General features: G+C 39.4%; 1 protein-coding gene across 2 annotated transcripts in view; it reads right to left on the bottom strand.

The window, feature by feature from the left end:
- The window catches only part of HLF (HLF transcription factor, PAR bZIP family member), a 49981-nt gene extending 25278 nt beyond the window's left edge, over positions 1–24703 (bottom strand). For both annotated transcript variants that reach the window (XM_073606629.1, XM_073606630.1), the window contains exons 1-2: positions 24368–24703; positions 19266–19601 (exon numbers count right to left, since the gene is read on the bottom strand). In XM_073606629.1, coding sequence (XP_073462730.1) covers positions 19266–19601; positions 24368–24482 — 451 coding nt within the window. In that variant the 5' untranslated portion in view covers positions 24483–24703. The remainder of the gene's footprint in view (positions 1–19265; positions 19602–24367) is intronic.
- Positions 24704–25314: the final 611 nt, after the last annotated feature.

Below are 25314 nucleotides of genomic sequence, written 5' to 3'. Positions count from 1 at the left end.
TAATGCGTGCAGAATTACATTTTAACTATAGGTAGCATATTTCTTGAAACTTGATTTAAGTACTCTGCATGAATGTTGTATAAAGGTTAGCAAATGGAATGCAGAAATATTTAGCGGAAAAGCAAACATTCATAATATATAACATATAAGAGACCCTCAGAACATTCTCTCCTCAACTAACATCCATATGTATGGTGTCAGTTGAGCTCATGGGCTTTATAAGGCCTCATGAACACTGGGCATTTGTCCACCTGTTCTAAACGCCTTTCTCTTTGCAATAAAATCCTAAATCCGCATTTTTGCAAGTGCGTTTAGTTGCGTTTAAGCGCTTTAAGCACTTTGGGGTTTATTAATTTCAGTGGTCAGAATATTAATTTACTCTGGTCATTGAAATGAACACACAAGTGACTGATTTGCCTAGCGCTTAAGCGCGTCACATTTACGCACATCACGCTTTTTTTTTATTGCCAAATTGTTGCTGCTCCTGAACAAGCTAGCCGTGGGGTTTTTTTTCCTGCCTCTAAACGCCTAATACCCCGTACACACGATCGGACTTTCCGCCAACAAAACCGTGGATTTTTTTTCGAAGGATGTTGGCTCAAACTTGTCTTGCATACACACGGTCACACAAATGTTGGCCCAAAATTCCGAACGTGAGAACCCGGTGACGTACAAGACGTACGACGAGCCGAGATAAAGGAAGTTCAATAGCCAGTTCCTTCTGCTTGATTCAGAGAATGCATGAACTTTTGTGCGACGGACTTGGGTACACACGATCGGAAATTCAACAAAGTTTTGTTGGCGGAAAATTTGAGAACCTGCTCTCAAACATTTGTGGGCAGAAATTCCGACAGCAAAAGTTTGATGGAGCATACACACAGTCAGACTTTCCAACAACAAGCTCACATCGAACATTTCCTGTCGGAAAGTCCGACCGTGTGTACGCGGCATATGTCTGCATGGACACATAGGCTAACACTGAGCTCAATACGCCTCTAGAAGCGGCATTTAAAACGTCCAATGAGCATGAGGCCTAATATCTGGGTTTGCAAAGGTATTTGATGCACACAAAGTAGATTTACATCCTTTGTGGCTATTAAGAGATATATTTAAATGAAAGTTTTTGCTCAGCTTTAAATAAGTCTCGCTTCCATTTTTATGAATGTGTTCTGTTCTGTTCGTGTACATTGTCCCATCTTCCTATGTGCTAAAGCTAGCTAAGAATTTGGACAGCACTCCTCTCCTCCCTCCATGGCCATCTGCTGACAAGACCCCCTCCCTTTACAATCCTTGTGAGACACTTGTTTCAGGAAAGTGCTAAGAGATTGAGAAAGTGCCTTCTGTCAAATCAGCCATATACTTGCTAGCTACATTGTCGGATAGCCATGGAGGGAGAAAGGGTGCCCTGTTTGACCTCACAGCCAGACTTAGACAGCAAACAGGAAAATGGGACAAAGTACTAAATGTACTTTGTCCCCTGGGGCACAGAACCCTATCATTAAAAATGTAAATGAGACTTCTTATTTAACTATTCCGTATTATATCCAAAGCTTTAAATAAATGTGTATTGGGTAAACCTTAAGTCTCTCGCTTTCTAAGCTCCATGATATAAAGTACATGAAACTTAACCTCCTTTCCAGCAGAGCTTGTTTTTGTACGTCTGGAGTTTACTCAGCTGGTTTCTGCTTTGTGCAGCCAAAACCCAGAATTTGTTACAGAAAGGTTCAGATGAGAATTTTAGCTTGGCAGCGAAGAGGGTTTCTGCTGTGTTGGGACCATTTAAGGAGAGATGAGTGTAGAAAGCCTGAGATTGTCTAGAGTACGAGACTCATTCAGATGTTCGGCAGTAATCAGTCCGGACCGAGCCCCCATTGTGCTCCCAGCCAAGTTAGATTTCTCTGCGCTATTTTACATGAATGCCTCCATCCTTCCTTCTCTCGCTCCCTTCACCAGATATGATGGACATTTTTTTTATATTCTTCAGCGCAGCAGGAAGTGTCTTACAAAGAAACTATTTTGGTTGCTAATCAATTTTTTACAACTTTGAAAATTTTATGTTTTTTTTAATATTTTTTTTTACTTATATCAAATAGTTAATTTTCAAACAAACATTTAATACAGGATACATCCATGATGCCTCCATGTATTTGTTAGTTTCTTGCACAATAGAAAAAAAACCCTAGTGATAGGTAAATTGGTGTCTGCCAAACTGTTCATACCATGTACGGAAAAGGAACCATGCCTTAGGGGTCCCTGTAAGATAAAGGACACTATCTACATGGGGTTTGCATGTTCTCCCAGTGCTTGCGTGGGTTTCCTCTGTGGTTTCCTTTTACATTCCAAAGAAATGCTGGTAGGTTAATTGGTTGCTATGTAAATTGCCCTACTGCAAACATGAGATAGGAACCTTAAGCAGCCCATAGATTAGTCAATTTATTTTATTCAACCAGTAGGTTGAATGCAAAAAACAGACTCAATTCCCCATCCACACACTCACTATTGGTGGGGGGAATCGATCCCCACTGAGCCATTTTATTCTGACCATGGGGAGGCTTCCTTGCTGTAAATATACACTGATCAGCAATGCCAGCAATAGCCGACAGGGCTGATCGAGCAGCAAAAATCCGACAGGGAGGTTGTACAGAAGTTTCTATATAAATACCTGTAATAAATAAAGAATAGCTGCATGCTGGAGCCTTTTCTGATTTGGAGCATCTTTGTCACACTGCTCATCTGTGATTTCCTGTATTTGATTAACTTTGTGGAAAATGTTGGTCTAGAGATGCCATAGGGGGTGAATCTCTGAAAATTTTAATTCAAATAAAGGCTGCAATCTATTGAAATACAAATGTATAAAAATGTAAAAGCAGGTCATGTACATACCCATTACTGTGATGGCCTAGCTAAAGAGATCCGCTAATTAGCATATTAGCTTCCCTTACGGTTTTCAATGGAATAAAATATCCATAAAATGTATGTCCAGCCAAAACTTTTGCTTTACTTTTGGATAGAGTAGGCAAAGGTCAAGTCCCCAGGGCTTTGTTGAAGAGCTTTCCCCTCATTTCCCCTCAGTTACTGTTCTGGTAATAACAGTTTCCCCCAACTGGCAGTGTGGGATTTTTGTAACATAAACGGACAACAATAAAAAATGGTTTTGTATTTTTAGAGTAAAGGAATATTAGGACCTCTGTCAGCCTTTAACTGCTGTTGGTGTCCTTGTTGGGAAACCATTGTCACCAAAAAAGTGAGGGGAAATCTCTTTATTAATGCTTCTAAAAAAAAGTTTGGGTTGGACGTGGACCTTATTGTGTTATATTTAGTTATATGAACAGTTCTGACATCAGAAACTTTAGACGGCTGACTTTGACCAGAGTTATGCTTTTTGAAGTAAAATGTATACATCTTCTACATAAGTGTGGGCATGCAGTTGAAGCAGAGAAGTTCCTTCCCTTGTTCACTTTCCAATCCAACTGTAAGATTTCCCACTGAACGAAAACTTGTATAGAGAGGATTATGGTGGCTGCCATTGTTGGGAATGATGGTTGCCTGGCTAACAGTTTCTTGGTTTTAATTTTTCAAGACTTTGGTAACCTGAACTGTTAATGAGCCCAAAATCTCAGGGTTTCCACTGGATGCCAACTGGATACCTATTCAGAAGCATTCATATTCTTGCATTTCTGACACATTTGTAGCATGTGGTGTTTATATCAATTTCAAACTGTGCTCTAGGAGGTAAAAATATTCTTAAATGATTTTAATTTGGCAGTGGGCAGGACTGTCTGTATTGTATTTGATCATTACATTTAGGAATACATGGATTAGCTACATGTGTGGCAGTATCATACATACTGTATATACATGTACATACATGCTTAATATATATCACATGTATGTAAATGTACATGCACTGAGCTGCAGTAATCAAAAGAAAATTCAGGTAGCGGTCCATTCAAAGTGAATGGACTGCCTTAAAGCAATGCAGATCAATACATGCCCAAAAGGTGCATTAATGTGCGCATAGCCATAAATGAGCCCTCTAAATTCACAGAAACAGCATAATTAAAAAAATTACTAAAAAACACTACCTTAGGATCAGGTTGTTCTTAATTTGTTAAGATGTTGTGGTTATTTTGAGCTCTCTAATAGGTTATCCTGCATCCTCGATTCCAAAAAATTGCCACATTTCACTAAGCTAATTGTTTAGTACCTATCTCATGGCTAAGTTGTTTAAAATAAAGGAAAACACTTTGGATTACTTTATAAGGAAACAACTATTTATTACAACTGTAATTACTGTACGTAATGTACTGTACTTTTATGTCTATTGTACATAGACTTCCCGTGATTCATCAATTGAAGTGAAAGTAAGCGGATAGTATTATAGTATTGTGTTCTGCTTGGCACAAGTCAATCCACGTGAGGCGGCATTGCCAAGTTCACTCCTTCCCAGTGCACACTGTGTCCCAGCCTATTGCAAGCTATATCCTACTAGTACATCCAGATGTGGAACACAGTCTTTGCAAATATGGGAGGGCTGGCACACATCCGAAGTAAATACAAAACTGTACACACTGTACAGGAAGTCCCAGGCTTGCCTCGGTGTTGCTCGTGAACATGGTAATTGCGATTATTAATAACGTGCTGGATCATGTCTATTTTGATATCGAAACAGATTCTGCAGAATGTTATGACAGGAACAATCAACTCTTTAATTTGAGAAGAGCTAATGTTGTTAGCAAGGCTTGCAGAAACTTCAGATGCTGTAAAAGTTTAGGGTTTCTGTTGCCTCACCCATGTGCACGCCAACAGAAGTTCCTACAAAATGTTGATACTGACCAGTTGACCTTTTTTGATAAGGAGGTCACCTGAGTAGCAGTCATCGCTTGCTGATGAACCATTTGTACTTCTAGTGGCCTACTGATCACCAAAAGTGACCAGTGGAACACTGGTCACTTTTGGTGACCAATGTCCCACTGGTCACTTTTGGTGACCAATGTCCCACTGGTCATTGCACACCAGTGTCCGTCCTTCTGGTCACCCCACACCAAAAGCTAGAAACAAATTTTATTGATCTCTAATAATGTAAGACTGTAAAACAAGTGGATTCATATTTTGATTAGGTCATATCTATTATTTAAATTATATTCTGCATAAAGAGACTTGTTATTATTGATCCTTTAATTGGCTGTTTCTGTGATCTTGCTATTATCAATAGATACACAGATAATTATATGTTATGCTTCAGGATTGGGGTCTGTCTCCAATCCAGAGTTGACAAGAAGGTACAAAATTAACAGCAGATGGTCATATACCTTAAAGAAAAAGAGCAAAGCTCTTTTGGCTTTACTTCTCTTGGGGATCACACTCTTGTGACCTGTATTCAGCCAACAGCGGGCTAAAGTCCACTGTTGGCTGACGTCACTCAGACGCTCCTAACTCTGGAGAGATCCCAACTTTAATATCGGGATCCACCCAGATACCTGAGCGGCAGCTGGCTCAACCTCTCAGCACACTGCTGAGAGCCGGATCCAGCTGCTCCTGCCTCTCCAGCACAGCATTCCAGTGAGTGCTGGAGGAGCAGAGCGGAGAGCCAGTGACTGACAGCCACCAGCTCTCTGCTCACCGAAGACCGAGAACTACAGATCAGCAGTCTTTGATCGCTCAGTTTTCAGTCTTAGAGATGGCGGTTAACAGATGCAGCATCAGACTGATGCTCCAGCCACCTAGGTAAGTATGTATGTTTATTTTTTTTTAAACCCCGCACATTTCTTTTAAAATATAAGTAAAGCAGTAATCCCTAGAAATAACTGCAGAGCTATAAGCACAAAACAACTTCAGGAACTTGTAAAAGATCCATTCAATTGGAATAGACTGCTTTATCATAATGCAGGTCAACGGACACCCGGAGAGTGCATTAATGTGCGCATTGGTGTAAACAGACCCTAATGTAAACGTTTTTTGGCTTTTGAACTTGCACACAAATTGCAAAAACTGATAAAAACATCAAAACAAAAAAAAAATACAAAGCATGTTAGCATCAGATTGTCCTTGAGACTGCTAAGATTTTGTGGTAATTTTGCATTCAATAGTCATCCTGCATCCTGGATTCTGATATTCACATCACATGGCTACTTTAAAAAACTGTTTGGATTACTTAATAAAGAAACAACAATTTGTTACAACTGTTATTACTGAACGCAATGTACTTTACTGTACACAGCCTTTCCGTGATTACCAGTTGAAGTGAAAGCATGCTGATAGTAGCTTTCCTGCTTGGCACAAGTCAATCCATGTGAGTAAGGATTGCCAAGTTCACTCCTCCTTCTCAGGGCACAATGTGTCCTAGCCTATTGCAAGCTATCTCCTGCGAGTACATCCAGATGTCGAACAAAGTCTTTGCAAACACAGGAGGGTTGGCACATGTCTGTGATAAACACAAAACTGTACACACTGTACAAGACGTCCCAAGCTTTCCATGGTCTGGCCCCAATCCAGAGTTGACTAGGAAGTAGAAATGACAGCAGATGGTGCTATGCCCTAACTAAAAGCATAGGTGTGATCCCCAGAAATAACTGTAGAGCAATAAATCACAGTGATCAGCTTACCTTTGGATTAAACAGGACATGCTGAATGCAATGCAGGTATACAAAATATAGTATTTTGGGGGTGCAGTCCCACTGCATCAGTTGGCTTTGTGTTGGGCTCTTTGGTCAAAATTCAGCCTGGTTCCCTGTAGGGCAAGGCTTTTGAATTTGCAGATAAAAGACATAATCTAGGACAAAAAACAGCAGGACCAATAGGGGGGTTCCAAATGTCCTCCCTCCAAGTCCAGTTTGAAGTCACTGTGTCAAACCAAGTATGCAAAGCAGTTCTGTTTTCACTCTGACTTCAATAGCTGCATGCTTATTTCAGATTAGAGACTTGGTATTGAAGCTAGATACAGTCAGATCATGTTAAAAAAGAGTTTAGAAATGGCATGTTTCTTTTAAAAGATAATGTTAACCTCAATGTTCGATGATAACAAAATGTGCAGTCATGCTTTTCAACTACATCAGTGTGTTTTGGTACATGGAGAGGATGTTAACCACCCAAAAGCGTCTTTGCTCTTTTGAGATTATGAATGGATTATGAAGTTTAGCACCCCTGACATAGTGAGGAAGCCCCTTGCTGAAGTTTTCATTTATGTTATATTAAGGAGAATCAAAAGTAGAAACATCCACATGTGAATAGGAGCAAAACTAAACAACGGGACCATGGGGTCCTCAGACTATGTCAGAACCCAAGGGTTGACTTCTCCACACTTCTCATATAATCAATTCTTTAGTCATAATATTTTTTCCTCCCATAGCAACCACATTTTTTACCAGCAAGAGAAAGATGAACACCAACTGGTCTCTACTGGCAGCAGTTCCAATTGGGTTCCATTTTTGATAAACCAGAATTGATAAATACTTGAAGTTTGGCATTTAACCAACAGCCTTGGTTTAAAAGTTCCAGCACCTACAACAGTAATCAAAAATCAAAAACTGAAGGGTGTCCAGGTGAGTTTTATTTACTGAGTGCATAAGCACACATTCATGCCCTCAAAGCTAAAAATCCATCCAAAAAGCTAGCTTATTCTTAGCAAATTTATAACCGTCATTTTCTGTAACACAAAGAGGATTATTGTTCCTTTAAGTACATGGCCATGAGCCCGTTTGCTTCAGGAAAGCTTCACTTTGCCTCCCCTAAGAAATGATTGAACTGATTCTACTGTGAAGGCCTTGTGACCAGGGTCAGACGCATATGACGCACCAGCAGTGCCCCGAGGGACTGGATTATTGCTTTAAATAAGTCTGTTTGTTGATCCACTACTACAATAAAAAAGATTGTTTCTTTTTGTATCCTTCAAAGGGCTGAGCAGATTCTGTCTACTGAACTGAACGGACTTCTGATAATGTCCTGAACAGCCTACATCTGTAATGGCAGAAGCTAGATGTAGACTGAGACATGCTGCACAATACAAGTGCTTTTGGCACAATTGTCATATATGTATGTGGGAGCTTCCTGAAATCTAGCTGCATTGCCTTGCCTTAAAATCAGATGAAGGTAAACCGAGTGGAACATTTGTCCTAAAGTGTTGAAGCCATTCAGTTTTGGTCCTACAGTAAATATTTTGGTTGAAACTCACAGAAATAAGAGTTCATTTTAAGAAGGAAACGTATAGCCATTCGTCAGACAGGCTGCACCACATCAACAAGTTTAAATTCCCAATTTTCAACTTTTAATAGAGCTGAATATAGCTTAATAATTTTCGAAAGGTTTCACAGCATATTTGACATTAGGAGAATCCCATTGATGTGTGAGTATATGGGATCTTCTGAAAATACTTTACTATTCCTTGGAGGCTAAGAAGTTATTTTGCATCAATGTCTCAAGAAATAGACTTCTAGTGTCCCGGGAACAGAAACTTAAATATTTCGAAATTTAAGTGGAATGTCTCTTGCCTATAATACCACAAAAACTAACACATGAATACAAGGGGTGGAGGATACACAAAGAAAAGAATACTAAACTGTATATCCCTAGCATAAACACCCAAAAGTAGTAACATTATTACCATCAATGGGCTTAAAAAATCAACCAGGAAAATCCAGCTTGGTTGATCATTTTGTCTATCGAGATTGTTTACATAAGACATGTCAGGATAGAAGATTGCCTACAAACATTGTTGCCCAGTCCGACCACAAATTGCCTAATTGGGCAAACACTCTTTTTCTGTCTGTAGACACCTTAAAGAGTAAGTTTTTAGCTATAGCATAAGAGCCAAGGGTTAGATTATCTATCAGTTCTTTAAAACTGTTGAGCTGATATCCATTTACTTCCTACCCCAAAGGCAATGTTGTCTACCTGAAATACATGAAAAAAAATATGGAAAGCATAGACCAAAAGATGATACATACATACATACTGCAAAAACTTTGAGATAAACAATGACGGTTTTTTAGGTTACTTTTTTTTTTAGTTTATACTGTTGATATATATAAGCTTTAGTTGTACAAATAAACATTTAATATGTGACAAAGGATTCCAAGAGCACTATGGATTATTAGAAGAGACAACACGGTTTGTTGCTTTGTCTGATCTTGGCCCCATAAACTGAAGTTTGAGCTATTGAAATTTGTAAAGAAATTTTTTTTTTCAATAAGATACATCCTCTTTTGGACAATTTCAGTCTGAACTTATGCTGGGAGCTCTGGGTGTCAGACAAATAGGCAGGTTACAGTACAGGTTTCTAGTTATCATAAGTCACTATGTTTATGTTTGTCGCCAAAATGTATGCATCACTTCATCTTTAAAATCTTTATTTGATCCTCAGGGGACCAAGTGCATATAGCACTTGATCCCATTCCGATCTATCCTGTGGTTGAACTTCTTGACCTCTTTTCCCCACCACTGTCTGACCACACTGCTTGCATACATAATTAGGTCTTGCACTGGTCAACGGCAGCATGAGTATGCTGAAGACCAATGCTGTCATTCAGCAGAGCAGGGGATGTGGCCAGTTTCATTCACAATGCAAGCACTCACAATAGCGTGGCTCTGTGTCTCTCTGACAGCTGTATGAGCTACCTGCTGACTGTGTAAAATAATAGGGCAGATCGATCACACAGCCAAAAAGCATCTCTGTGATCCAGCCACCTGCTAGAAACCCAACTACTATAGCCTGTGGAGTTGCCTGGAAGTGTCCATCTTCCCTGTCCCTCAGTAGTCCTCCTGGAAGGAAGCTCTGTGCAAAAATCCCACCTTCACCTGCAACCAGCAAGAATGAGCAGCAGCAACCTGCTCTCTGGATTACAGCGTTCTCCCTCCAGCTGGCTCTCTAGAGGGGTGCGGCTCACAGCATTATGAATATTTCATGTTGGGATTGTGTGCTTGAGGAGAGGTTGTCCCATAGTGGGTAAGGCGATTCTGTATTTTACTATTATAATATGCAAAGGGAACCTGACAGAGGGGATGGAGACTATAGTGCTGGCTGGAACTTATGATTGAAGGAGAAGTCCAGCCTAAGCTTGTTTGGCTGTACTTCTCCTATGGATCACAGGAGTGCAGTTCGTTTGGCACTCCTGTGACCCGTTTTCAGCAGACAGCGGGATGAAGTCCACTGCCTGCTGACTTTACAGAGTCGGTCCAGGCTCAGTGACATCACGACCATGGAGTCGGGATCCGCCCAGATCCCTGGACCGACACCCAGCTTAGCCTCTCGGCAAGCCGCTGAGAGCCTGAGCCAGCCGCTCTGCCCCCTCAACAGCCCAGTGCTTCAGTGAGTGAAGGAGGGAGAAGAGCAGAGAGCCGCTGACTGAGAGTCACCAGCTCTCTGCTCGGGGAGCTGTGAGAACCGAGCGACTGTTAGTATTCGATCACTCGGTTCTCAGTCCTAGAGGCGCTGGGGGGACAGATGCAGCAACGGATCGATGCTGCATCCACCTAAGTAAGTATGAATCTGGAAAAAAAACTGAATTCTTTTTTAAGCACAAAGTTTGTGTGTTTTTTGTTCATGAAGTTTACACAATAAACGGTGCTAAGACTTGCCATAGTGTGCATAGTGTTTCTTTTTGGATTGTAACTCCCCTATAGGAATGTCCATAAATTGGGCTTTAGCCTGGGGTGGAGCTGAGCTCCCTTTTTTAAGCACAAAGTTTGTGTGTTTTTTGTTCATGAAGTTTACACAATAAACGGTGCTAAGACTTGCCATAGTGTGCACAGTGTTTCTTTTTGGATTGTAACTCCCCTATAGGAATGTTCATAAATTGGGCTTCAGCCTGGGGTGGAGCTGAGCTCCCTGGAGTTCAACAAGTTTTTTTACATTATGGCGTTACTTCTTGTGTGTGAGGACTAAATACATATAGCACAGGTTATTGCCACATGAAGAATGGAAAAAAATGTAAAATCCAGTGCTTTTCAATTAAAATATAATATCAGAAAGATCCAAAGATTTTTTGTTCAGCAAAATTAAAGATCTCTATCTATCTATCTATCTATCTATCTATCTATCTATCTATCTATCTATCTATCTATCTATCTATCTACACTATATTTTAAAATCAGTCAACTACTAATGTGTAGCTGATTGTTTGGCTGTCTATATCACAAGCACAGAACGGTGTGGCCACACAGGGCTGAATCATGTGTACAGTTGTACGCGTAGTAATCCACATTCACATGAGATGAAATGTGAGCACAAGTATTCCAGCACCGTGTGCTCACACGTGTCTCAATTACAAGCTGGGAAAGTAAACACGGTAGGGGCGTGTTGAGTATGCGCACGGAGATCTGTTAATTACCCCGCCGTAGAAATAAGGGACAGGGAGAAATAAAGAAGCAGGCTTTTTTTTCCTCTGTTGATAATTGTCTGGCCCTGTCAGGCACAGAAGTCTATTTAAATAGAGATTTATCTATAATCCGGGCTTTCTCAGCTATGCATGGAGCTTTACTTAGCGGCGATTAGTAGAGGCGGAGTCTTGGCTCACAGCTGCGTTTAGCCTTGTACGTTACAGACAAATTGATCTTGTCTTATTATACAGTAGTTTATATATCCCTTAAAGGAGAATGCCAGTTTATACAATACTGCTTTCAAACAGGATAAGAGTGTAATGCCGCGTACACACGGTTGGACTTTCCGACCGGGATATGTTGGATGTGAGCTTGTTGTCGGAAAGTCCAATCATGTGTATGCTCCATCAAATATTTGCTGTTGTCCACAAATATTTGAGAGGAGGTTCTCAAATTTTCCGCCAACATTGTTGTCGGAAATTCTGATCGTGTGTACTATAAGTCTGTCGCACAAAAGTTCACGCGTGCTCGGAATCAAGCAGAAGGAGCCACACTGGCTATTGAACTTCATTTTTCTTGGCTCGTCGTACGTCTTGTACGTCACCACGTTCTCATGTTTGGAATTTTGGGCCAACATTTGTGTGACCGTGTGTATGCAAGACAAGTTTGAGCCAACATCCTTCGGAAAAAAATCCAAAGTTTTGTTGTCAGAAAGTCCGATCGTGTGTACGCGGCATAGGAGTTCACACGTTGTAATATATACACTATTAACTAAACAAAGTACACAACAGCAACTGCAGCCTATGATTTTTCACAATGCCTGGCCAAATGTATCCCAATTTATTTATTTATTTCTTTGGTCAAACAGCGTGTAGTCATTTATACCTACAAAAGTCGCTGGCCACCGATGAACTAATGGTAGGTGAGAGCTTACAGGCCAGTAACTAGCAAAGTTTATGGGTTTTTGGCTGCTCAGCAGCTGTGCAAGTTCTCAGAATCAAGGAGAGATGGGTCTCTGTGCGGCCAAAACCTATGATGTGTTTGGTTTAAATTACCCATCCTCCAGTGGGAAAAAAAAAATGGGGGAACTCTGTGTAAATGTTAAATTGGACCTAAATTCAACGTGGTCAGCAGTAACTCTTCTGATGTCAGCAGAGGATCCATTAAAGTGGTTGTAAAGGCTGAAGGTTTTTTTACCTTCATGCATTCTATGCATGAAGGTTAAAACCTTTCTGTGTGCAGTACTCCTAATGCCGCGTACACACGACCGGACTTTACGGCATACTTTGCCCGGCGGACTTTTTGACGGACTTTACGATGGACTTTCCTAATGATCGGACTTGCCTACACACGATCAACCAAAGTCAGACGAATTCGTACGTGATGACGTACGACCGGACTAAAACAAGGAAGTTCATAGCCAGTAGCCAATAGCTGCCCTAGCGTGGGTTTTTGTCCGTTGGACTATCATACAGACGAGCGGACTTTTCGACCGGACTCGAGTCCGTCAGATAGATTTGAAACATGTTTCAAATCTAAGTCCAACAAACTTTTGAGAAAACAAAGTCCGCTGGAGCCCACACACGATCGAATTGTCCGTCGAGATCCGTCCAAGTATGCCGTAAAGTCCGATCGTGTGTACGCGGCATAAGAAGACTGATCTGTATGCTGAGGATGTTATAGACAACAGTCAGTCAACAGTTTTGGAAAGGACATAGTGGCCTCTTAGGAAAAATAGCTGCTACCTTTAATTAGAATCGTGTCTTTTATTTAACCCAGTTATAAGGAAAGTTTTCCCACTAACTTGTTTTGCTATGAACACCGTGTATCTTTCTGTCTCTAGTATTTCCCTAACTGTCTGTAAGCATGGGCACACCTGACAATTGCTCAAACAATGTACTGTAGGCAGTGCTGGGACACAGTCATCTAGTGCCCAGAGCAAAGATACCAAACTCTGATCCCTCCCTTCCCTTAGGGTTAGCAGTGATGTTGCTGTCTCTACTCCTGTAAGCCTTGTAGATGAAGCATCTGGCACAGGGCGCCCCCATCCCTGCAATAAACCATTGCGTCCAGGGCAGCCGCCCCTCCTGCCCACCCCTTGTCCCGGCCCTGATTGTAGGAATTAATGCCAGGGGAACAAATAAATTCTTCCCATGGAAATATCAACCTTTTTCTTTATGCTGTGTAAACCATATAACTGCTGCATATGACAACATATTGGATCTTTTGTTTGATGTTTTGGGCATTTTTTTTTTAAAATGGCCAGAAGATGACCTGTCTGCCAACACCCGACCTTAAATGTACCACCTGCAACTCTCATGGTTTTTTTGCATGCAGATGTGGAAAAATGAGTGCTTACTTCCTTTAATGATAACATGATGTATTTGATCAACTGGGAAGGAAGGAAATAAATACATACAGACCTTGGTAGTTGTGAGTGCCTCAACAAATACATTTGCCAATGCTTTCTATTCAACCACATAAAAGAACTTTGATTTATCACAAGGACAACACACTTTGAAATCTGCCTTTCGTCTCTCTATACAAAGTATAACCATTTATTAATGGGAACCTGTGCTGTGCTACTGTCGGCCTTTCCTTAAAAAAAATGTCAGTTGTCTGGTTGTCTTGTTGTTATAGAACATTTTCACTTTAGGAAGCTTTCAGTTATAAATGCCATCTAAGCACATTATACTTTTTAGCAATATAATTGGTTTACTTTGTCAGCTGCCCTTGTCTATCTGCTAAAAGATAGTCACTGTCAGTTCCCGTTAGTCTTCTGTTTTTAATTAGGGTTGAGGTATATTCTATATGCCCCAATTCTGCCTTGATGTCCAATATGATGCCCGGGTGAGAATAAAGCCTAGTACACACCAGTTTTTTTTCCGTTCAACCCAGAAGAACAGCTCAGGAGGAGCCGCTGTACTAACTATCCAATGTTAGTCCAGCGATCTCTCCTGCTGAGCTAATCTTCCACCCCCCCACTCCGGCAGAACACTCCGATCAGCACTCTCAGCCATTGGCTAAGAGCGTTGATCGGGAGCCAATCGGCAGACCTCTTTCGGTCATGAACCTTCAACAGAAGCCAGCCGAACCACTGGCTTCTGTCTAACCAACTCCAGTACACATGGGCCGAGTGTCGGACGATTTCTATACCAAACCCCCCCCACATTAGGTCCGTGTGTACCAGGCTTGAGTCTAATTAGGGCTTGATGTCTACTCAGCAGAAAAGGGTTTCACCTGCCATATCCCTATTGTCCATGACCTACCTATTAGTTGAGAAGGTGCTAAGGGAAATACAGTAGATCGCAGAAAAGGCATCACACCAAAGGGGATAGGTTCCAGGATAGTTTAAAATTGGAAGAACAACAAGATAAGATGGCCAACACTTCTCAGGGGTTTACAAAATTCCTCTTCATCAGGGTCTGCATGCTATGTCCTTCAGGGTTGCTTGGACTTAGAAATGTTTGAAAGTATTTGTAGATTTCACATCCAGTATTGGCATCAGCAGTTAATGAACACATTACAAACAATTTAAAATATAGCTGAATCCAGACATCTTTTAAACTGGAATTCCAGGCTAAACCTTAGCCTCCTAAAAATGCTCCTTCTCCCCTCCTTACAGCTATACTGGCTAACCCATGTAAGAAAGATGTTTATACTTACATGTTTTCAGGCCACTCTGGTCCAGTCTTGTGATCGCCCCTGTGTCAGCCAGTGGCAGTTGCAGGGGAGAGGAGAGAGCACTCCAACCATGGCTGGAATGCTTGGGAGCAGTGACATCCCCATAAATTCCTACATCCCATCCATTGGCGCTCTCCCCTATCCCCTGCAGCCACTGCTGGCTGACACAGGAGACCCCGATCACATGACCACTGGGGCCTGAAAATAGGTAAATTTATCCATTTTTTCTTACACAGTTTAGTCAGAATAGGTCTTAGGAGGGGGAGGAAGCATTTTCAAGATTGGTTAGGATTAGCCTGGAATTCCACTTTAGTAACATAACATACAAGCCCCGATGAAGGGGCATTTTGTGAACACCAGAAACATGCTGGCTTTCTGATCGTGTGGATCTTCTCATAATAATATATTCTGGACCCTATCTCTGCTGTGGCACCTCTGCTGCTATTTACTGGAATCCCTAATGTCAAGGGTACATTTTTCTTGATCTGTCCTCATGACCTTTCTCTTCAGAAGACAGACTTAACCTGTTTATTTTCTAGAATCCAGCTTCTGAAGATCATCGGGGTCCACATCTCTCACATATATATTCACTCTCTTATTGGTGTACCCTAAACTGTCCCATCAACTTTTCTAGAGATAGGAGTTCAAGAAAACTTGAACTTAAATTAATTTAATCATCAGCTATTCATAATTAATGGAGCAGATCAGGGTATATTGTCTGTGCTAGAGGTTGCTTTAGTGATTTATGTCCCCTGCTCTACAGGCAGTGCTGTACTAAACACCCAAAGGAGCACCCAGAACTCACATGGTGCTCTTCAGGCTCCACCAGAGAACTGGTGGGGTTTTCACTAAGAACAGTTGTCTGCATTTCTGTAACTTTTAGATTAACCACAAGTGGTCTGCGGCTTGTAGTATGCCCCTTCCTGACACATTTAGTCATAGACCTCTTTATACTTGAAAACTTGAAAAGAGAAAAAAAAAAAACACCTCTTCCCCTGGTACCCTATTACCAATGTAAAGGGCTTTCAAGTGCTTCAAAATTTGTAAAAAAAAAAAATTAATTGAAAAAGCGATGTCCTTTGATTTGGCAGAGTAAGCACAACAATGCATTTTCCTTTCTATACAAGTGCTTAGTCTTGGTGACACACTTTTTATACACTCTACATGAATAGTGTGATACATTTTATGTGCATCTCCTGACTCATCCATTACATAACACCCGGAAATCAGCACCTAGTCTCATAAAAATCTGTGAATTATAAGGGATGGATGGTGTCCATCAGCAGTTGCTAATCAATGAAGCTAGTATTTGCTTAGCACTACAGAATATTTGTGGACATGTGTGTCCTGCTATGAAGGACCATTAGAACTACACAACTGGAGCAAAAGCTAAGCAATTGCAAAAGCTAAGCAATTACCATCCTAACAGACCAAACTTCGGCTATTTTATAATACTTAAAAGGTTGTAAAGAGCAACTGCTTCGGTCTGCTTTACTCCACTTTGCGTAGACTAGCTTCAAAATGGACCCAAGCAGGATACTATTACAGGACTTCCAAGTCAAGCCATAGACTTAAATATTAATTGGAGAGGTGAGAATAATTCCAGGTTGGAAATACACGGGCAATTTTTAAACAATTGCAACCCCTTTTAGACAGCTTTCTATCACAAGAGTGGTTGAATGTGTCCAAGTCAAGGTAACCTTCCAATGTCCCTGCTTTGAAAGTATAATATATATATATATATATATATATATATATATATATATATATATATATATATATATATTATAATAATATTTATTGTTGGTAGAAGGTTGCTATTGATTTTGCAATTGAAAGCTGACGTACAGTGGTTAAAACTGCTAGAAAAGTGTCTAGTGTATAAACGGCATTAGTCCTTCCTTGCAAACTGCTGTTAAATAAAATAAAAATAGGCAGCCAATAGAGCTTGTGCTTGAATTGCCTTGAGGAACGCAGCTGTTAGGAGCCATGTCTTTATAAGGCCGAGGAGCATCAACAAAGGCTAGCGGTTTCTACGGATAAGCGTAGGCGAGAAATCCATAGTTATGGTCAGCCTTGATGCAGATTCTTCTATTCAAACGTGGTTCTTCAACTATAAAAATTAATCTTGACTAACAAAATAACAAAAAATGGTACTAGTCTGAATAAATGTAGCAAAGGTCTTGTAAAGTTTCTTTTTGCTCAAGTTATACTTAAATGCACCTATAACTCTAATGCCCCGTACACACGGTCGGACTTTGTTCGGCCATTCCGACAACAAAATCCTAGGATTTTTTCCGACGGATGTTGGCTCAAACTTGTCTTGCATACACACGGTCACACAAAGTTGTCGGAAAATCCGATCGTTCTAAACGCGGTGACGTAAAACACGTACGTCGGGACTATAAACGGGGCAGTGGCCAATAGCTTTCATCTCTTTATTTATTCTGAGCATGCGTGGCACTTTGTCCGTCGGATTTGTGTAGACACGATCGGAATTTCCGACAACGGATTTTGTTGTCGGAAAATTTTATAGCCTGCTCTCAAACTTTGTGTGTCAGAAAATCCGATGGAAAATGTGTGATGGAGCCCACACACGGTCGGAATTTCCGACAACACGCTCCGATCGGACATTTTCCATGGGAAAATCCGACCGTGTGTACGGGGCATTAGATGTTAGAGCTGCACGATTCTGGCTAAAATGAGAATCACAATTTTTTTTTGCTTAGAACGATTGCTCACGATTCTCATGGTGTAATATCATCTTTCACATGATACAAAAATATTGGGCTAACTTTACTGTTTAGTTCATTTTTAATTTATATAAGTGTATTTTTTCCCAAAAAAGTTGCGTTTGAAAGACCACTGGGCAAATACAGTGTGACATAAAATATTGCAACAACCGCTATTTTATTCTCTAGGGTCTCTGCTAAAAATATATATATAATGTTTGGGGGTTCTAAGTAATTTTTTAGAAAAAAATACTGATTTTAACTTGTAAGCATACAGGTCTGAAAAAGGTTTAGTCTTTAAGTGGTTAAACTGACCTCATTTACAGACTGAAGTGCATTCCTTTGAACGAAATGTTACTTTGTTTATAGTTATCTCCGATGTTGACATGAACTTGGCAGGCTGCCTGAATTTTTTTTTTTTTTTGTCAGCTGCCAGAAGTGAGCAGAGAACTTTCTGCACTTGTTTATATAGAACCGGGAAATGCTGTTTTAAGATCGGGAGGGAGTAGAAGCGCAATTTAGATTCTTTAACGATTAATCATGCAGCTCTACTAGATGTACATCATAATTAGATCAATATAATTCTACAACAAATGATACCAGAAAGGGGAAATGTACAATTTACATAGAAACAAACTGATCTATCAGCTTTTGGTAAAAAAAAAAAAAATTCTAACTATTTCTGTCTCTTAGGGCCTCCAGTGGTGAGATCACCAGCCCTTGGGCCTTACACACTTTAAGTGGAAGATTGCAGCAGGTAGTACTCTCCTACTGTTTTTTTTTTTTTTTTTTTGCACTTTTTAATGTTTAATGGAGAATTCAACAAGAAGACTGGGAACACCAGGACTAAAAGACCAAAGTGCTTGGCATTAGTGTAAGGAATAATTATAGGGAGGAATTCACATCTAAAGTCCCCCAGAAATACAAGAATCCAGCATGGGATTCAGCCCACAGGACTCCATATATTTGGTGAATACCTCTTTTGGGAAGACTAACCTTTTAAAAATCATTTAATAAAATCTTACTTTTTATCACTGGTCAGTCATTGGTTTCCAACTAGTAACTTGTAAGCCACATGTATCACTCATCTTACTTTAAGTCATTTGTGGCAAGTGTTCAGTGCATATGAGGCCAGCAAGACACATGTCAAAGATCTCACTGCTGGACTAGGAGAAATGAGAAACCACCTACAAATTCACAATTGTAAGTGGAGTTATCATACATTTTATTCCTGTCTTTTTCAGCCCAAATTTGCACTGAAGAATCCAAGTCAAACATATGCATATGCTGTAATGAATAAACTGCCTTGCCTTGGAGTAAAAGTAACCACTGGTAAAGACCTTACATGTTGTAGTTGGAGGTATCTATAAAGGTTTCAGGTTGCCCTTTGACACAAAGACAGTCATCCAATCCTGCCAAAGTTAGAAAGGACCAGCCAATTGCCATCTAAAGCCTAAGGGCACCTCAAAGCTCTGAAGAAAAGTTCTCCACTGTATTAAAATTTTGCAAATAATTATAAGAAAAAAATGTCCTTACTAGGTCTCACTGGACTGTGCATGCAGTTCTGGGGCACCAAGCCTGGTAGGATGGAGATAGATGCTCGGCTGCTAAGATCGATCACAGAAGGTGAGGTCACTGGGGGTGGTGGGAGGCTAGGCTGATGAGAATTCAGTTCATGTGAGGATTGGGTAGGTGGGATCCCGTTTTCGGAGAGAAACTCTTCCAGGTCCATGTACTCAAGCTGGAAGGTGTCTCCATCATACGGCAAGGTCTTATCCCAGAGGGTCGGCCCCAGGAAAGCTGACTGAGGGACAGCTGTAGCTGAGCTATCATCTTCTAGCTTCTTCTCTTTATCTTTTTCCTTGCAAAAGGCTGAAAAAACAAGTAATTTATAATATTATTGCTGGTTTATACTGCATGATATATCCTTCTACAAAGTAAGTTATGTATACAATAGTGAGAAATACAGATAATACAGATATGGAAAGAGCAAACAGATGGATAACAAAACCCAACAATAACAGATACAAAGGTTGGCAATGCCTTGACACTATTTTCTTGCAGTCCAGGAAGGCTATACATATGGTTATAACATGGTAGTTTAGAGGTTGGCCTTGATGTTTTAAAGCAGCCATTCTCAACCAGGATTCCTCCAGAGTTTGTTAGAGGTCTCTTTTAGCTGTCGGTAAGGGTAGAAATCTAACCACCACTGTAAGGGGGTATTTTTCTTATTGGCTTCCAGCCTAAGGGGCTTTTTTCCAACTGACTTCCGAAGAATTGGTTTAAGCAGGGGCTTCCTGAGACCTGAAAATTATTTCAAGGGTTCCTCTGGGGTAAAAAAAAGTTGAGAAAGGCTGCCTTAAAGTATTGGGATCCTGCCTCACTCCCCATTAAAGATGCCATCTATATGAAATGTATAAGCTCTTCCAGTGTCTGTATGATTTTTTTCCCCTCAAGAATGAACACATACCGCAATCTGTTTATTCCTAAATTGGCCTTAGGCAGGGTGAATATATCCAAGGTGACCAATGAATTAAAAAAATAAGGTTGGAATTTAATTTTTTTTTTTCATGAAATTGTGATTGCTGGATAACTTTGGGGTTCTGAACTATATTAACAATGAAGGGTAGTGCTTCATTTTAGAGACCCAACGTCCTACCTGGTCCTACTGGACATCTTAGTTTATATTAAAGCTCTTAAAAAGTGGGTTCAACCCATTTCTCTGCCTAAAGCAGAGCATTAGACCTATCGATTTGACAGTAAAACCAGTGCTATAGTACAGAAACATTAAAATACTTTTTCAAAGTATTCTATGCTTTTTAATTTACATATTTGTTTTTGGAACATGGAATGCTTTGGCCTTACTGTTTACTTAGGTATAAGTCAATTGAGTGTAACTAATACACGGCATGCAAAGCTGCTTTGGAGAGATGAGGTCCCAAGTCCTAATCCCACCCTATGTGCATGGAGTATTATAGAAACTCTCTATGTATCTGTGAACTTTCTGTGTCCTGATTGCTCTCACTATTTAAAAACATTCTGGAAGGTTGACTTATTTCTCATCAAACTTGCCCTTGCTTATGAAGGCTTGTATACATTTTATTAATCATTAATGTGAACTTCACTGGGGACTATTCTATACCAGTAAGTCAGAGCATACCCTATGAAACTGGGTTTGACTATCACTGAGGATAGGTAGACTTCATATAGTTTACCTTTGTTTGCATCAATATTCTCTAAGTTCTCCAGCATTGCTCCAAAACATGCTATCTACATCGTACTTAGTCCAACGTTACTGCTTCATTATGCTAAAGAGAAGAAGAGGGGACAGTTGGGCATTGGGATAGCAATGTAGCAATTACTGATGGTTTTCAGTATTATAGGAAGAATCTACGTCTACCATAAAAGACACCTGAACTATTTTGGCATCTGAAAAATCACAGACAGGCGCTTGAAGTGGCATTAGTTCTTAAACTACTCAAAAAAGTTTGGAAAAACGGGAGCAAGGAAATTGAATTTGTGTTGGAAAGACATTCAAAAAAATGTGCAGAAGTACATTAACTTTATTGTAGAGTAGTAAAGCCCCCCCTATAATTTTGCTTTAAATATACATCTGCAGACACTTCTAAACTCTAAGGATAAAACAGAATCCATTTTTTAAAGTGAAAATGCTGTTTTGGGCTGCAGATCTTTAAAACATAACTCTAAGTAGGATCTAACCATCACATCTCCCGATTATTCTGAAAACGGAAATGGGGACACTTTGGTATAAACACATTTAGGGGGAAAAAAAAAACATACGGGTGCCACTTTCTCAACTATTTTCCTTTAATAATAATACACATTCAAAAATGTGAAGAAAAAAAAGTTAGAGATTGGGCATAAGAAACATTTTGGTGCTTGAATATTAAAACTGTTATACGAGACAAAGAGTAGGACTCTTGTGGAAGAATGACAGACGGGGTTCCAAAACATGGATTGTCCCACTAAAAGAGTGACAGTTGGGAGCTATGGTACATGCAACGAAATCTACACTTAACTGCAGCAAAAACTAAAAAAAAAAACGTACAGCCCTATAGTAGGATCTTGCTTACAGATATACACCTTATAGTGGCAATTTATGACTTAAGTCATACAGACAAACATGACCACCAAGAACGTTCTACAATCTGTGCAGACCACTGCCTGAGGACGGGGACAGTATGGCCAAAATAAAGAACATTTAAAAAAAAAGTAAAACTACAACATGATCCCTATATTAACATTTCACTGAACTTTTACAGAACATGCAGTGCCAGCAAAGCCAATCCTATAAACAAAAACACATGGCACTCATCACCGATGACAAGTGCTATACATGAGTAATGCAAAATAACAATCAAGAGAAAGTTACACCACTATAGTTTGCAAATCCCCAGCTTGCACCACTATATACAGAAATTGTGCATCTATATTATAATATATTCATACATATTTATTTTTTTTTTAGTTTAAAAATTGCCTGGATTTGGTGGTTTGGCCAGCCCTGATAGAACGCCTCCTACCAAAGTTAAGGCAGCGAAGTTTGAGGAGCTATGGCTACACAGCTGTGCAGACAAGCCGGACTGTAATCTTATTAGTGATCTATTAAGTAGGAATAAGTCATGGGTTTGAACGCTGCATTAAGCAGCAATCCTTTTCTCCTTCAAAGCAAAAGAAAAAAAAGAGGTTCTGTAGATATCAAGACTCTGAGAACATCATGGAAACAGAAATACGTGAGGCTATCCAGGGGCTGAAAGGACAGGGGTTTATTTACTAAAACCGGAGAGTGCAAAATCTGGCGCAACTCTGCATAGAAACCAATCAGCTTCTAGATTTTATTGCCAAAGCGTAATTAAAAGAGATGTATTGGAAGCTGATTGGCTACTATGCCTAGCTGCAACCGGAGTCTGAGTGTACCAGTTTTAGTAAATCTACCCCTAAAGGTAGGCAGCCATTTTTCCAGTCTGGTAGAAAAAAAAAGTATATATATATATATATATATATATATATATATATATATATATATATATATATATTAATTTATTTATTTATTTTTCTACATTCACACATTGGCTATTTTCTGTGCTTCTTACACTACCAGAATAGAAATATTTTCCAGCACACCACGGATAATCAGGTAGAGTCCAAACGCCTTTTGATTAAAGCATGATCACATCACAAAGAATCGGTGCAACGTTTCGGAGTCACGCAGGACCCCTTCGTCAGGCATGTGATGATCTTACACTACCAGGACTATCAATGTGTTATTAATTAACCTATAGTTTGACAAGGACGGCGCTATCTCACCTCCCATACTGTAATGGGGAATCAGGGACTGCTGGATGGGATCTTTCATCCCTTGCTATACAATCAACTCACCAGCTCCTACACAATCAGGGCACAATTCGGTGCACAAAGCTCCGTACACTTACAGTAATCCATAGCAGCCAACCAATCATCTCCTCTTTGCCATTACCATTTGACTGCTTGCTATAAGTTATTGTACCTTTGCTCTGATCAGATTAATCTAAGGGGTTGATTTACTAAAACTGGAGGATGCAAAATCTGGTGCAGCTGTGTGGCGAGACCAATCAGCTTCCAGCTTTTTTTTTCTTGTCAAAGCAGAACAACTGAACAAGCTGAAGTTAGAAGCTGATTGGCTACCATGCATAGCTGCACCAGATTTTACACTCTAAAACCAAGTAAATCAACCCCACAATGTCCCATCAACTAAAAAAAAGGTGCCAATTTTAGGAGGAAGCTCATCTTGTGATGGGTAATATATGCCGTCTTATTTTGGCTACAGTGAAACAGGGTTATAATAAATCAGAAATACACATCTCTCACATATGTAACTGACTATGTAGATATAATAGAATGTAACAATAATATTAATAATATAATATGTAATAGATAGCAATAATAATGTTTATATATTTTTTATATATATATATCTATATCTATAGATAGATATAGATATATATATATATATATATATATATATATATATATATATATATCTATATCTATCTATAGATATAGATATATATAGATCTCTCTCTCTCTCTCTCTCTCTCTCTCTCTCTCTCTCTATATATATATATATATATAATATATATAAAAAAAATATATATATATATATATATATATATATATATATATATATATATATATATATAAAAAGAGAGAGAGATGTGTTATATTACTTGATAGTGCACAAAATCTGAACTGAAATTGTGAAATATATAAATATATATAAAAATAGTCCAATCTGCAGCACCTTCGATTATTTATTTTCCAATATCTGTAAGTACAACAGTACAACAATTTTCAGATCTCATATATATATATACTGTATATATTATATATAAATATGTATATATGACATTCGTAAATACAAATGCACACACTCATTATATATAAAATATTTGTATATATATTATATATAAAATATATGTATAAATGATATATAAAGTATATGTCTATAAATTCTATATAAAATATATGTTTATAAACTATAGATAAAATAGATTTATAAAAATTATATATAAAATATATGTATATACATTCTAAATAAAAAAAATAGATGTAAATCATTATAGAGAAATCTGTTATACCATCATCATGATGTAGCGGCAGCTTCAAGGGATTCTCCAGCAGGGATTTCAGCACTCCATACGTTGGAGGTATAAAAGTTGGATTGAGTGATAAGACCCTGGTCATCTTCTCCATCTTGGTGCAGAGACTTTTGAGGCGACAACGCCAGGAAAGAACAGTCTGGGTAACACCGATCTGTATGTGTGTGTGCAGTCCAGCGGCTCGTTGTCACACTTCTGCTCCTCACTCTTTGGCTGCAAGTACAAATCTGTGCTGCCAGCCTGCGATCATCCCCTTCTCCATGTGCAGCAGCTGACAGGTGTGACATCACAGACACGCCTCCCTCTCCCAAATAGGAATAGCTGGGAGGGTTTCCATACTGTTCCACTTACTGTACAGACATCTCTTTGGTTCTAGTCGCCACCTCAGTGCGATTTTCTCTCGCTTGCTTCCAAAGCGCTCTCTTAGCCCGTGAAATGAATGAATCTGACAGTTAAAGTAGACTGAAGAGCTGTGTAAAAATGAACACGGTTTTGTCAATGCATGTTTTGCTACAATGTGGATATATCATTTAAATGAATTAAAAAGGAACTAAAGGAAAACAAAAAAAAACCTAAGTTTACTGTATGGACAAGATTGCGTGATTACATTACACACCAAAAGATTGTACAGATATTGTTACATGATGGAAATAAACATTGCACAAATGGTGCAAGCTGAAAATAAATAAGAAAAAAAAAACAATGCTGATTGTATAGGGAAGATTGTCTGATTACACTACACACATTCAATGTACAGATATTGCTACATACAAATGAACACGGCAGAAATGGTGAAAACTGATCTTGTGAAAAATGTTGTAACTCATCAAATCACAGTTTCTTCCAAACTTTTTTTTTTTTTTTCATCAGACTGGTGGGATGGACTGGACACTTGATTTCGATATCATTTCATCCCAAAATGATTT

This window comes from Aquarana catesbeiana, linkage group LG12, assembly GCF_042186555.1.
Source record: "Aquarana catesbeiana isolate 2022-GZ linkage group LG12, ASM4218655v1, whole genome shotgun sequence".
NCBI lineage: Eukaryota > Metazoa > Chordata > Amphibia > Anura > Ranidae > Aquarana > Aquarana catesbeiana.
The sequence above is the reverse complement of the archived record's forward strand: the minus strand, read 5'-3'. Positions and strand labels throughout refer to the sequence as shown.